Consider the following 14,203-nt stretch of genomic DNA (forward strand, 5'->3'; position numbering starts at 1 on the left):
GTACTGGGTGTCAGGAACACCTGGATCTTAATGCAGCCCTGGCAGTCACTTACTGTGTCATTGCTGGGTAATGTTGTTTGTTTTGGGGGTTTGTTAAAGTCAATTCTGGTCTTTGGCCATCTCACTTGAGATAGTGGGAGCCAGAGGCTCACAGAGCTTTTCTGTGTTAGAAATTAAAAGTATTACACGTCCTGAAAACCAGACTCTAAGAAGCTCATGCACTGGAAAACCCAAACTAGAGGACACTTTTGAAAAACCCTGCTCTTCTTGTGCTTGCTTTCTAATCAGGAACGAAGGGCAAGGATTTCTGTATCTTAAGAGGTAGATGTGGAATTCAGTAGAAGTTCACATGGTGTCTTGAAGGAAAGTACTAGAAGATTTATATAATCTCGTTTTCTCTGACTGCTCTTTGTTACAGGATGTAAGAGGAGGGATGGAAAAGAGACCAGATGTACTAGGAGAGTGCTGACACATCTGCTCAGCCACCACAGGGTCTCTTTTCCTCCTCAGATGAGAAGCTCAGATACTGAGAATCTCCCCCACCCTTTGTCACACAGACACATCAGGACCTTCCTTTCCAGGAGTGCATCCACAGCCCAGCTGTGTGCTCGAGGAGGTTCCAGCAGCTGCTGTGAGCCTGTATGCTGGCTGGAGCTCCCAGCTTCCAGTTATCTGCTGAGACAGATTGGCTCAGTCATCTGCAGTCTTTTCTCCAAGCACGTGTCCTGCAGGACATCGGTGCCAAACCTTCCCAAACACCCTCTGGGAACCAGGGTAGAGTGGCCAGCTACAAACCTTCCAAAGAATTAAAAACTGAGAAGAAAAAGGTGTGCTCAAAATAGAGGGTGATGACAACTTTGACTCTGAAAATTATGCTTTAATTAAAGCCAATAATTGAAACAAACAACAGGAATTTGTATCCAGCTCTCTGTTACTGCCCTCCATTTTGCCTAGACTGTATGCAATTTCTTCTGAGTGACCTTACCTGAGCACTCCCTACACTTCTGAATTAATCTTTATTTACTTTGCTGCAAAGCTTTGTCCCTGCGTGTCTTTTTTTAAAATTTTTTTTCTGTTCTGAAGCACTTGTCAGAAAAGCCTCCTGAGCTAAGCACCAAGCATAGGATTTAGTGCTGCTCCAGCCACTGAAAACATCGTGCTGCTGGGAGAAGAGAGAAAGAATAAAGCCACTCTGCCTTTCTTTCTGCCTCTCTAATCTAGGGTTTCTACTAGAGGCAGAGTGCCCTCTAAGATAATTTAGCCTTGGAAACTGGCTGTCTGGAGGAGCAAGGTGCTCACTTCCACGTCCTTCACCAGGTGATGTGCTGGGGTACACGATACTGCCCTGAAACCTGCAGAGAGAAGAGCCCCTGTGCAGAAGGGCATACACACCTTTTATAACTGTGAGAAGGTCCTTAATCTGCCTTTTGTATTTTCATTGTCATCTTCACATTCCTGCCAGGCAAGATGACCTTTTATTAAAGGTGCCCTGCACTCCCTTCAGACACATTTGAGTTGTACATCCCTCTAAGCTCAGCTTGCACTTGTGTGGCCTTTGACAGGGATAGGTGGGAAGCTGCAAAGAATGGAAAAAGTAGTCTTTGACATCTGAAAACTACTATGGACTAGAAAGATGGCAATGCTGCACAAAGAAACCAGTGCAAGGAAATGGAATAGGAGCACAGTAATTGTTTGGTGGTGGGCTTTAGCCCTTTGGTGCTGTTGAAGTTTCTTCTGCCCTAATTCTTCTCTGGGGAAATGGCTTCTTATTCAAAGACATTCCATCATTCCTTTGTATTTGCTGTAAAGTTCAACACCCAGGACCCAGATCTCTGTTTTTCATGGTTGTGTGCCTACAGTCTGGGGGTGGTGACTCCCAGCTCAAGCCTGGGCAGTGATTGGGAGCTGCTTCAGGAGGTTCACTGGAATATCCTCTTCATGCCCCACAGATGGTTTCCCAAAGCACACGGAACCTAAAGCTCACAACAAGAGCACAAACCCTACACCCATCCATAAACAAACCTGACAACATTAGGAGCAGTGAGGGGGCATAAAAGTAAGGCTTTCCTTTTTATATTTCTCTTCCCTGCCCTCCCAAGTATAACATTGCTTGTTCTTTCCTCTTCCTTCCTTGAAATTCAGTCATAGAAACACTGCTGTTATGGTGCTGTATTTATTTAGAGGTTATAATGTTTAGTGGGCCCACCCAAGATGAGGACCCTGCTCAAACCTATCATGATATGAAGGTAAAAGAAGGGACTGCAGCGCTACCAAACCTGGCAGGACTGTTGCATCAGTTTGACAGGTGCTGAGGAACACTTACACAACTTTGGATGAAGCTGCTGGGTGACAGGGCAGTGAAACACAGAAGCAGAGGGAGGACTGGGAGATATTTTTTTCCTTTCCCTTTGCAAAATGCTTTTTTACACTTTAGTAGGAAATTTCCACCAAGAAAGCTTGGCCACAGAGAGATTAAATCTTATAAAAAGTGACTCAGGCTCTGGCTAGAGAATGGTGACTCCACGAGTCTCTCTGATCATGTCACTTCCTGGGGCTGTGGAGGGTGGGGCACTGGACCAGAGCATTCAGCTATGCTGGTAAAATTCACATTTCATCATTCTGGAGCACATTACTAATTGAAATCACTTCTGGACTACAAATATTTTTTCTGTTTTGGCCTGCCAAGTTTAGCTCTTCTCTGGAGCAGAGGTCCACCTGAGTCCAAAATCAAAGACTAGCTCTTCCAAGGTCCCTACTTTGCCACTGCTGTCAATGGGGAATTGCTTGTGCTGTGTGAAAGATCAGTAAACAATAAGAACTTTAAAATTTGGACCCCAGTTTTGTGGTTCAGGGGGTTTTCTCAGCTGGTCCTTCTCTGGTGTCTGTTACTCCTATGACTCCATTTGCAGCAGGAAGCAGCTGCTGGATCTGCCACTCTGACTAGGAGATTCTGGAGCAAAATTCTTTCACCTGTCACACAGCATAACAATGTTCCAAGCTGCAGTCCTATAGCCTCATGCTGTGACCTTGTTGAAGCTCCTAATGTGAAGCCAGGTCAGATTTTGGACAGTAATCTGCAAGGCAGAGCCAGAATGCTGCAGGAGGCACCATTTGGGAATCAGCAGGAGGTGTGATTCCTCAAGTCAGTCTTGAACTGGTTCCACAGCATGGTGGAGTATTGCTTTCCTGGCAGGAAAGACAGGCAACCTCAATCCCAGCCATCTGAGGATATTGAAAAGCTCTTTCTCCAGGAACAGTCATTATCTCTAATACCCTGCTTAAGTTTAAACTTGGGTAATTACTTTCATCTGACCTAAAAAAAAAGATTCTCAGGTGGGTTTTTTTCCTAGGTACACTATTTTTTCATGCTTTCTGTAGTAAACAGCTTTGTAGGAGTGCTGCACACTGTTAAACAGATGCTCTGTTGCACCCTGAAAGACAGATGCAATTTGGAGGTGGGTCATTATCAGTTGAGAAGCTCTGGGGCTCAGCTGCTACAGGCAGGAGGTGATCATTAATAGCAGGGCTGTGCAGCAGCATTGATGAGGATGCATGGCATTTGTGAGATATTTGAATAATTAGTGCTGGGATGCACACACCTCCTCTGGAGAAAACACCAGGCTGCTTTACCAATGTCTGTCCATGTAAATGGTGTGAGAGACAGCCAGAAGTCTTGGTGTAACTCATGCTAGCTTTAGTACCAGTGAGTTCTGGAGGTGAGTGGTATCTGAAAGAAGCCTTGCTTTTCCCTGCAGCCTCCTCTTTGATAAGGGGCCCTATATTAGGTCAGAGATCTCCTGTTGTCTCCCATTTCTGGAGAATCTGAAGACTTGTCTCCTTGTGTTAATACCTCTTTTTTCTTCAGGTTCTTTCTTAGACCTTTAATCTTCACTGTATGTTTTTCCTGACAGAAATTTCTTACTACTATTTTTGGTTTTAGTGGACTTGAGAGTTTAATGGATGCATTTAGAACACCTGAATAAATCATTATGGAAAGAGTTTTTAAGAAAGGAGATATTTGCTTCATCTTGTTTCTGTAATGAAAAAACCAAACCTAACAAAATTTTTCAAAAGCCGTCTTCAATCCTTGCCAAACTTTGAAGGGGAATACGATGTGGTGCCTGAGAAACAACTGACTTAAATTCAAATTTAGCTTAGAACCTAATGAAAACTGAGCTATGCAGCCAAAATTCTATGTGGCCTGACACAGGACCCACTTTCTGAGCACCCCTTAGAAGTAAGATCAGAAGCTCTGACCAATGGTGCTTTGTTTTTTTGGTGTTCATCTGATTTAACATGGGAACAACTGAATCTTTGTCTTTTGTAAGGAATCTGTCCTTGACAGAACATCCCTTCCAAAGGGCAGAAATATAGGAGCATTGCCAACCATTTAAAATTTCTCTACTGCATCCCCCTTCTGCAGTTTCTTGTCCTGCCTGCCAGCAGCACCAACACAAGTTAAGCCTTCCCCAATGCCTCTCAAATCAATGTAATAGTTTCACTGCACTTGGCTCTACCACAGTCCTCTCCTTGGCATCAATATTGCTGAAGGCTTGAAGACCTTAGCAATGCTTATGTCAGGCGCCTGAAGCTCAGGTGCTGCTCTTTCATGAGAAAAGAGTTTAAATGATGCTGTGATGGAAGCAAACGTGTACAAGATTGCGCAGCATGGGAGCACCCAGAGCATGTCAACCTTGAGTGCTTGCAGAAAAGCTTGATAAACTGCCCTTGTGGCTTGGCCACCGTGAAATCACAACACTGCAATGCTGGGTGTTGGCATTTGATTTCCAACAGAAACTCAGAACTCCAAACTGGGGTGTTCTGTTGGGTCAAAAAAAAAAGAAACAACCTTTTTTTTCTGTTATGTTGAATTTTTTCTTTGCACCAAAAAATACAGAAGAAATACTGCAGTCTTAACAAAATAGAATTTTTAAAGTTTCTTGTTTGAAAAAATGTTTTGATTGTTTTGATCTATTTGAACACAAACACATTTTGAGAGGTATTTTCCTTCACGTGAACACAGTGTTACATTCAATTTCTTCTAGTGAGTTAGCTCAGCAGACTGAGCTGAAGAGAAAGAACCCTGTTGATTCTGCCAGCTTATTTTGTAGGAAAAGACAAAACATCCATGTATCAACACAGAAGGAAAAAAACCCCACAAAAGCTGAGTGTTGATAAGAAAAAGTGGGAGGGGGCAAAGAGTGAAACTTGCCTGTGAAAACATTTTCAAAAGACAACAGCAAGGAGGTAGAGAAAATGAGCATTTCTTTCCTTGGGGCCGTTGCCTTCTCTGACCTTTACAACAAATCCCTCCTTCCATTACAAATAGAATATTAACTGTCCTGTTTCAAGTACAGCATCCTACCGGCTTCTTGCAGGACAGTCACAAAGTAGGGAAGCTGTCCTTAGCTTGTTTCAAAAGGTAGGCAAGAAAATGTAATCACTGCAGACTGGAATGCCAGGGTGAAGCCGTTCAGGTGGTGGAGGGATGGTGGGATGAGTGGTAGGTGGGGAGGAGCCCGAGGGGGAGCAGAGAGGAGTGTTCATGCAGATGCGGTGCAGTGTCCTCAGCCAAGCCTGCCCGGCAGCAGCGCAGAGCTGAGAGGCCACAAGGAGTTGTAGGAGGGGTGGCTGGTGTTCAGGATGCATTGCATGGGGCTCCATGTTCCCACTTGAGTCACTGAGCTGCTCTTCTCTCCATTTTGGGGCAGGATCAGGTTCTGCCATGACCAGCCATACCACAGGGCTGGCAGGCTTTTCCCCTTGCTGGAAATGCTTTGTAGTCAGGCATTTCTCTGCACGTTAAACAGGTCTGAGAAAGTCAGGACTTTAACTGGCACCAGGCATACCCTAGGAGTAGTTTGGAAATGGCAGCAGGAAACACTGAGGTGTTGTCATGCCTATAAAGCTTATATATTTTCTGTGCTTTAGGAGTGCCTGCCAGCCCCTGGGGAGCTACTTGTGCCTCTGCAGCTGATGGTGGAGGAAGAAGAGAGGGGTCCCCAAAGCACTGTTTTATTTTGCTCTGTTGTGTTTTTGTCAGTGATAGAAAATGGAGATTAAGGTCAATCCCAAGAACCTTAAGTGGTACTCAGCTTTTTAGGTGCAAGGTATTTACAGCTGCAGCCCAGCAGACATTTCTTCTGCTATTTGTCATTCAGAAATTGAGCCCAAAAGCTTTGCCTGTCTCCCATCACCTGTTTCTAACATCATTTTCCATTATGCACAGTTGTTTTATCAAGCACTGCCACAAAACATGTCCCAGAAACATCTGCATATCTCCTTAAGTGTCCTGCAGCTTGTGGCTTGCAGTGCATCCCAGATGGTTTGGGGTGAATGATGGGTCTCTCCTGGTGTGTGCTGGTGTTGTGTGTCCCTGTTGAACCCTGTACCTCATCCCAGAGCTGCCCTGTCCATAGGGAGACAGGGTGTGGAGGGTCAATAGTTTTACAGTGGCTGTCTCTGGCCAGCAGCTTGCCAGGTCCTGCTCAGGGTGCAGAAGGACAGGGCTGGAACCCCGCAGCAAAGTCTTGCTGTCACAGGCAGGCACCAGCTAAAGAACCCGTGCAAGTTTTCTAGGCAAAATATAACCTAGATATGGATCTTGATGTCTCCAGACAGTGCTGAAATGAACAAAACTTTTTTAAGGAGGAGAGACTTCTGTGGATAATGAGACCAGCCCGTGGTTACTCCATGATCCTTGTGGATCCTCCTAGCTGAGAATATTCTGTGATTAACTCAGGAAATACTTCCTTTGCTGTATTTCTTTTTCAAATGAGGGCCATTGTCCTTTTATCTGAACGGGTTTGAATCAACTGTGAACTGCCACAGTTAGTGGGGGAAAACCCTCCCTTTAAGGGCAAGTTATTACATAGTGGATTCCTGTGAATTTTCTGGTGCGCCTTGTGGTGGCCAAGGAGAGAAGCTGGCCACGGACAGAATTTGTGAAAAGTTTTTCAAACCATTTGCAGGCCCCAGAATTCACTGGGAAAGATATTGGGAATGAGGCTGTGGGAAGGGAGAGAAGAAGTGAGGAAGGGCTGGAGCGGGGCGGGGAGAACATGTGCATGGGTTTGCTTGTAATTAGGAGATTTAAACTTTGAAAGAAGTTAATTAATAATGAAACTTCTGACTGAATGATGCAGATTATGAAGACTGGCTTTGTCAGCAGCTGCAATTAATTACAGGCTCAGGCACAGGGAAAAGGAGGGGGGTGAGGGATATGGGAGGGGGGAGGCATCACCAAAAGAACGATGATAAACCTGGCTGCAGGCTGTTGCTGTGGTGACAGGAGGCAGTAGCTGTGGTTGACAACGGTGACACATTGAAGGCAGCAGATAGTCCTAATTACCCCCTCCACCGACCCAAGCAGGCAGCAACCCCTCCTGATTGAGGATAGGAGATGCTCTGGTTTTCTCCTTGCACTTTGTTCCTTTCTGCTGCAGGTTTGATGTGCTTTTTCAGCGTTTCCAGCTGCTCTGAAAGGAAAACCATGGGGCAGTGGCTTTTTCTAATGCCACTGTAACAGCCTGGGAATGGCCAGTGGTTCTGTAATATTGTTGAGAAGCCTGGACAATGCTGGCAAACTCTCAGAGCTGATATCCAAAAAGCAGGGGAGAAGAAATCATCTGCAACTGGCCATGGCATTTGGAGCAGGAAGATGAGATGAGATTGCACAGCTGGCCTAAGTTTCAGGCTTTTTGGGAGAGCTTGCCATGTCTTGTTAGGTCTTGTGCTTCAGGGTCTCACCAGAAGCTGCCAGCCCCCTGCCATGGTCTGCATGGCCTTTGGGGAGCTCTGCAAGGAAACATGGGAGCGTGCTGCCCTGGCACTGCTGCTGCCAAGGCACGTGCATAGAAGTGTAGATCTGTGTTGGATCAAAACTCCCAACTTTCCCGAGTTGGGCTGTACTCTGAGTAATACTCTCTGCCTCCAACTCTCTTGTGTCATGCTTTCTGGAGAAAAAAAAGCCAAATGGCTTTTAAAACAATTTCTGCTTTTCATTTGTCATGCATTAATTTGTTCCAGGAAGGTTTGAGACCCTGGTTTTGTCCACGTATCTTCTGACATCCTTATCCCCAGGGAGAAGGACTTTTGCAACCATTGTCTCAGACTGCTCTGACACTGTTTTGGCCCTTGAAGAATGTCATTCAGCACTGACCCCTCTATCAGGGCTTCACTGGTGCTGCCTTTCCAGTCACTGTCAAAGCACCTGCAAAAATGGAAAGGCTGAGAGAGCTGGGGCTGCTCAGGCTGGAGGAGAGATGGTTTAGGGAGCTCTTATCCATGTGTATTGATACCTGATAGGAGGAGTAAAGGACACAGACTGCTCAGTGATGCCCAGTGACAGGCCAAGAGGTAATGGTCACAGCCTGAAAAGTGGGATATGTCCTATTTTAACTTAAGGAAACACTTATTTTCTGTGTAATAATAAAATGCTGGAGCAGGTTGCCCAGAGACGTTCTGGTGCCTCTATACCTGAAGATATTCAAGCCCCAAGTGGATTTAACCCTGAGCAATCTGCTGTAGTTGATGCTACTTTGGGCAGGGAAGGTGGACAAGATGACCTCCAGAGGCCCTCCCAACATCAACCATTCTGTGTTTCTGTAAGGCAATGGTGGCACCAAACAGATTCTGAAGAGTCCAGAAAAAGAACTGCAGTCTTATCTAAAAACCCTGTGTGAGCTAATGGAAAACTCTCAAATTGCTTTCCTGGCCTTCAGGTCTGATCATTAAAGAAATGTGCAAGAAAGAGGGAGGTGGGAAGTTGAAGTTGTGTTGCATAGATCCTGAGTGAAAATACTTGGTGCCCTTTTGGTGCATTCCTCTCAGAAAAGAGCCTGGTTTTGAAGCCTACATTGAGGGTGGGCTTCATGTGCATGACTTTGTAGAGCACATGGGATTAACTTTGTGAGGGGTAGTGATAACACATTCTTGAAATCACATTAGAGCATAATTGGAACAGTAGAACTAGTGCCCTGCTCTTGTCTGATTTTGCAATTGAAGGTAGCTCACCACAAACCAGGTGGGGGAGAAGAGAGAGAATTAATAATCTTCTAGATCAGATTGTGCAGTTTAGTCATAAATCACTGTCAGAGAATGAGCATGGAAGAGTTGCTCAGAACAAACCACAGAAGCTGAATGTCTTTCAGAAGTGATCAGAGATACAGGCTGCCCTTTTAGATTCAGTACTGAAAGGACTGAAAATGGATGCACTCAGTGGGTTGGATTTTAAGTAGATAATTTTGTGCCTCTCCTATTTAAAAAAGATAAAATTGTCTGACAGTGGGGACTGGGCAGATATGTTGTCATGAGGTGTGTAAAATGCCCAAGAACATTTCTGCCAGAGGCTGGAGGTCTATTTAGTCTACATCACTGCTTTGCAATGAGAACACTGGAAAGTACTGCACAAATGTACCCTCTTTTAGAGCTAAAATACTGTAAATGAGTTCTTGGGTAAGTGTGTATCAGGCTTTAAAACTCCTTCAGGAGGAGAGGGATGGTGAGAGGGGGCAGCTAGAATGTGTAGAGTACAAAGGTCACACAAATACATTATTTTTATCTACTTCCCTAATACATAAATGGAGTGGCACTTGACAAAATTCTAAGACAACAAATTAATAATAAATAGGAGGGAACAGTTTTTAATGTAAAGTATAATTAGCCAATGTAGCTCTGGGCTGCTAACTATTATCAAAGCAGATATTTTAGCAAGATTATCAACAAAGGATTCAAATGAATAAGCAAAGCATCTGCAGGGACACGAGCGTAGCTGAGAAAACAATTATAAGGACTATCAATCCTCATGCTTTAGGGCATAAACAGATCACCAGCTGGGGTCAGAAACACAAATTCTCCTTATAGTTAGTGAGTAACTTGGGCGTGTTGTGGAGTTTTATCCAGCATTGGTCACTGCTGGAAACATAGTGACAGGATCAGTGGCACTTATTTACCCCCAGGTTTCTCTGAGAGGGGACAACAGAGAGGTCCAGCCTTTCCAGAAGGGCAATAATCATGTAGAGATCAATCTGCCCATTTTGATTTAGATCCCTTGATCTTGGAGGTCTATGATATGTTTAGGTATAGCCCACCTTGGAAAGCCTCTTCCATGTGTTTGGAATATTCAGTAAACCAAAGAGGGAAGGGACTCTGCAAACCAACAGGAGAGGAGCAAGCATGTGTTTGACTCTGGCAATGATTTGACTTGTGTAAGTACTTTAGGCCTTTTGTGCTACCTCTGCTTTCCCTTTTATAAAAGAGTTTTGGCTTAATCAAGGAATGGAGTAGTGATGAACTGGGTGCAGAGAATGTGGGAATATAATAAATCAGCCTACCAGCACTTCTTTCCCTTAATCTTCCTACCTTGTTACTCAAGCCTAGAGCAAGCTTATCTCAGCCATGATGCTTTTGCAGAAGTTTTCCTTGACTCTCTCTTCCACCTGGTTCGAGTGTGTCAGCATGATGGTGATTTTGCTAAACTGTGTCACCCTGGGAATGTACCAGCCATGTGAGGATATGGACTGCCTCTCTGACAGGTGTAAAATCTTGCAGGTAAGCAGATTTCCTTCTCGTTGTGATGGTGCTTCAGTCCAAGTCACAAATTTTCATGCATGCTTTCCTTCAGCGTGTGGGCGATGCCCTCCCGGAGAGGCTGGCAAGGCCGTCGCTGGCAGTGAGCTCTCCTGCTGTAAAATGGCAAGAGCCTGCTTTGAGCAGGGAATGGGACAAGAGAGAGAATGAATGAACTTTACTTGTGACTGTGCAATACTGAACACTTGCTAATATTAATGAACCTGCACATAAGCAGGGGTTTCCTGACACAGACACCCACAAGACACATGGGTCAGGGTTAGGCCCGGGAGAAATAACTGAGGTTACACAGCCCAGGCAGGAGGGAACAGCAGCCCCCATGCATTTGGTAGCCTGGTGATGTGCAAAACTATTACTGATTCAACAGATACTGTGGAATTCAGGATGCCCAAAGGGAGAAGAAATAAAGAGAATGCTTAGAAGGGCCATGAGTACATCCAGACTGTAAGACACCAGCTGTGCTTGATGCTTCCCCAAAGAGAAGATGACAGCAAAGGCTGTCACGCACAGTGGTTAAGGCTTTCAGGTATCTGAAGCTTCTCTCTGTGATGTGCTGTCCAGGCTGTGAGGGAAGCTGCACTATGTCCTCAGCTGAGCCATCTGCAGCAATGGGATGAGGAGTCCCTCCCTGGGGGATCTTGGAAAAAACAGGGTTTTCCTGGCCAAGTTTAAATCTGCTGGTGCTGAACCAACACCACTTTTGAAGTCTATGTAAGGAGTCTCTGAGTCTGCATCAGTTGTTGCACCTGTGGGTGAAAAAACTTTAAAAGCCCTCACTGAGCTTGAGCAGCAAGAAACTCTGATGCCAGGGCTACGTGGAAGAAACTTTTCCAGCCCTGCCTTGATCTCATTTTCAGGAGTACTGAAATTAGTATTTTTCTCACATTCTGTGTTTGAAAGTCCAAGGCTGAGAATGCTTGTGAAATATGCTCTTGGGTTTCTGTTTGGCAGGTGTTTGATGATTTCATCTTCATCTTCTTTGCCATGGAAATGGTCTTGAAGATGGTGGCCCTGGGGATCTTTGGCAAGAAGTGTTACCTTGGAGACACCTGGAACCGCCTGGATTTCTTCATTGTCATGGCTGGGTAGGTTGATAATTTCTGGGTTGGTTTATTTTGGGTTTACTAGAGTCTTGTATGGAACAGAAATGATTTGACTGAGGAGAAAGTTTCCACTGTGGTGCTACTCCAGTGCAGCAGCCAAGCTGGATTTGGGCATGCTGGGGTTAGCAGCCAGGGGAAGAAAGAGCGGACAAGGTAGCTCAGCTCCTCAGCTGATGTGCAGCCACCTGTCTAGCACAACTTCAGCAGAGGGTGCTCATTTGTACCAGCTGAAGAGCTCGTCCAGAGACATTTCTGGGTTTTTGTGTTTTTAAAGTGTCTAGGTAGAAGAGGTGTAACCTTTACCAGAACCAAACTAAAGCTAACATTTCTGTTTCCAGCAGCAGTGTTTCAAGGGTAGGAATGTGGGGTTTTTATTCAGGGCTTTTTGGTTTTGTATTGCACCAGCATTACCCGCAGTACTATTGGGACAAGTTGACATTTGAGGGTTTTTTACAACAAAGTTGCTATGGTGAAGCTTTGATTTTCCCCTCTGCATGTATCAAGTGGAAAGTCTATGAGAATTTGCCTGCTAAATCACAGCAAAATGTCCATTTCTGATACCAGTGGGATGTGCTTTTCCCCCAGAATTCTAATTTTCAATTAGAATGCCTTGTGGCATAAAAAAAAACAAATCAAAAAACCCCAAAAAACCAGAAATAAATATGGTATATTGCTCTTCTCACAGGGAAAAAAAAAGTGAACATCTTTTCAGATGGAAGCCCTCGATTTTATTTTTCTTTAGCCAGGAATTACCAGCCCCACTGTTGCCTGGAAGTGCATGTATTACTGACTGAGCTAGCAGTGAGTTTGAGCTCACTTTGCAGTTTTCCCCCTGGTGTGGAGCAGCACTGTCTTTATATTTGCTTTTGACAGAGTTCTTCTACAGCAAGAGTTGAAAGTCATTCCCTCTGGAGGAGCAGATAATTGTTTGCTTCTGGGAGGAGCAGAGATTTTCAAACTTGGTGCAGCTGTAAAAATTTGAAGGCTGATTCTCAGCCAGGTTGTGCATGAAAGAGGACAGGCAGATGAAAGCTGTAGGCTTTTCTAAATTAACACAATGTGTGTGAGATGGGAAGACCTTTCTTGTAGCTGATTCTGCTGGGGTTAAGATCTGATTTAAAGTGGCCAGACATTAGAAGTGCCAGTTAAAGCCCCTGAGACTTGGTGCTGAAGAAAGCCAGATCATTGTATGTTCTAGCCTGAGCTCCTGGTGGCTGAATTGCCCGAGACTGGGTGCAGGGAGAGCAAAGACCCTAGCACAGCAGCCTGTGAGGAAGGAAAAGCTGGGTAGGTTTGAAAAGGGGGCCTTGGAGCCCATGGCGCTGCTCCGTGCGGGTGATGTGCCGCAGTGTGCCGGGAGAAAGACTCTGCTCCAGGTGGGCACAGGAAAACCAGCATGGGGTAAAAATGTGTGGGAACTGGGGTCTTGCTCTGCCTGGGGTCCCTGCAAGCATGGTATGTGAGTGGTGCTGTCTGAAGAGAGGGTGGGGCAATACTAAATGAAAGAGGGAGAGCTCAAATACTTCATGCAGAAAACAAGTGAAATCCACACAACCTAGGCAAGGAGGGAGCAAACGCCCTTACATATTTCCTTCTGTCACCATTGCTGGCAGGAATTTGAGGAGAGATAGTCTTTTGTGCATCTGATAGCAGTACTAGGAAAAAAAGCTCATATATGAACTTCTTTTAATGCCAAGGAGACTTTGAATCAACTCCTTAGATATTAAATAATCTGTGTGGAGGATTTTTTTATTTCAGGTCCAAAACTGAAAGAAATTTGTTTCCTGATTTCTATTCAGTTGTCCTCATGAGGTGTCAGAATGAAATGATAGTAATCTCATTAGAATATCTGATCTCAAAGGACTTCTGCTAAAGAAAGATTTTTCCATTTAGTTATATAGAACTAATGACTATATAATGTATTTCGAGTTATAAAAGCTTGTGGTTATTAATTCATTATTCTTTGAAATTCATTAAAATTGTCTGCACTGTTTAAATCAAATCCAAGGCTTTAACTTGTCCTTACATACTGTAGGCTTTTGCTTAACCTCAGATGTAAGCCCCAACCTTTATCCTTATTGATTCCACGCCTGGATCATGCCTTCAGCTTACTGAAGCCATGCTGTCCAGATGCTGCCCTAGCATTGACTTAGGGAGGACACCTAGCATTAGGTCTTGCACATTGTCTGCATACCAGAGAGCTGGATCCTGATCAGAGGCTAATCAGTGTTCTCTAAGAGCCTTCTCCTTTTCATCATCCTGGATTCTTGTTTTCTGTAAGGGAGGTCATAAACTTGGCTCCTAAGGAAACATCTCTGATGTCGGGGAGCAATGCCCAGCCTGGGGTCCATGCAGCTTCTCTCAGTTTCCAGAATATGGATTGTACTTCCTGGCCCTTTCTCCTCCCTTCTCCCTCTCCAAATAAACACCAGCAAGGCAGCAAAGGTTGCAAAGAACAGACTGTAGCATGGAAAAGTGAGGAGGAGGCAGGGCCCACTCTGGGGGGCATT

General features: G+C 44.8%; 1 protein-coding gene across 1 annotated transcript in view; it reads left to right on the forward strand.

Annotated features, from left to right (window-relative positions):
- CACNA1I (calcium voltage-gated channel subunit alpha1 I) overlaps window positions 1–14,203 on the forward strand; it is a 164,764-nt gene that overhangs the window by 70,496 nt on the left and 80,065 nt on the right. Inside the window, exons 3-4 of the mRNA XM_031057759.1 lie at window positions 10,440–10,551; window positions 11,542–11,675. Of these exons, the coding sequence (XP_030913619.1) occupies window positions 10,440–10,551; window positions 11,542–11,675 (246 nt within the window). The remainder of the gene's footprint in view (window positions 1–10,439; window positions 10,552–11,541; window positions 11,676–14,203) is intronic.

Source organism: Geospiza fortis, unplaced genomic scaffold (genome assembly GCF_000277835.1).
Source record: "Geospiza fortis unplaced genomic scaffold, GeoFor_1.0 scaffold173, whole genome shotgun sequence".
In the NCBI taxonomy this organism is placed as follows: domain Eukaryota; kingdom Metazoa; phylum Chordata; class Aves; order Passeriformes; family Thraupidae; genus Geospiza; species Geospiza fortis.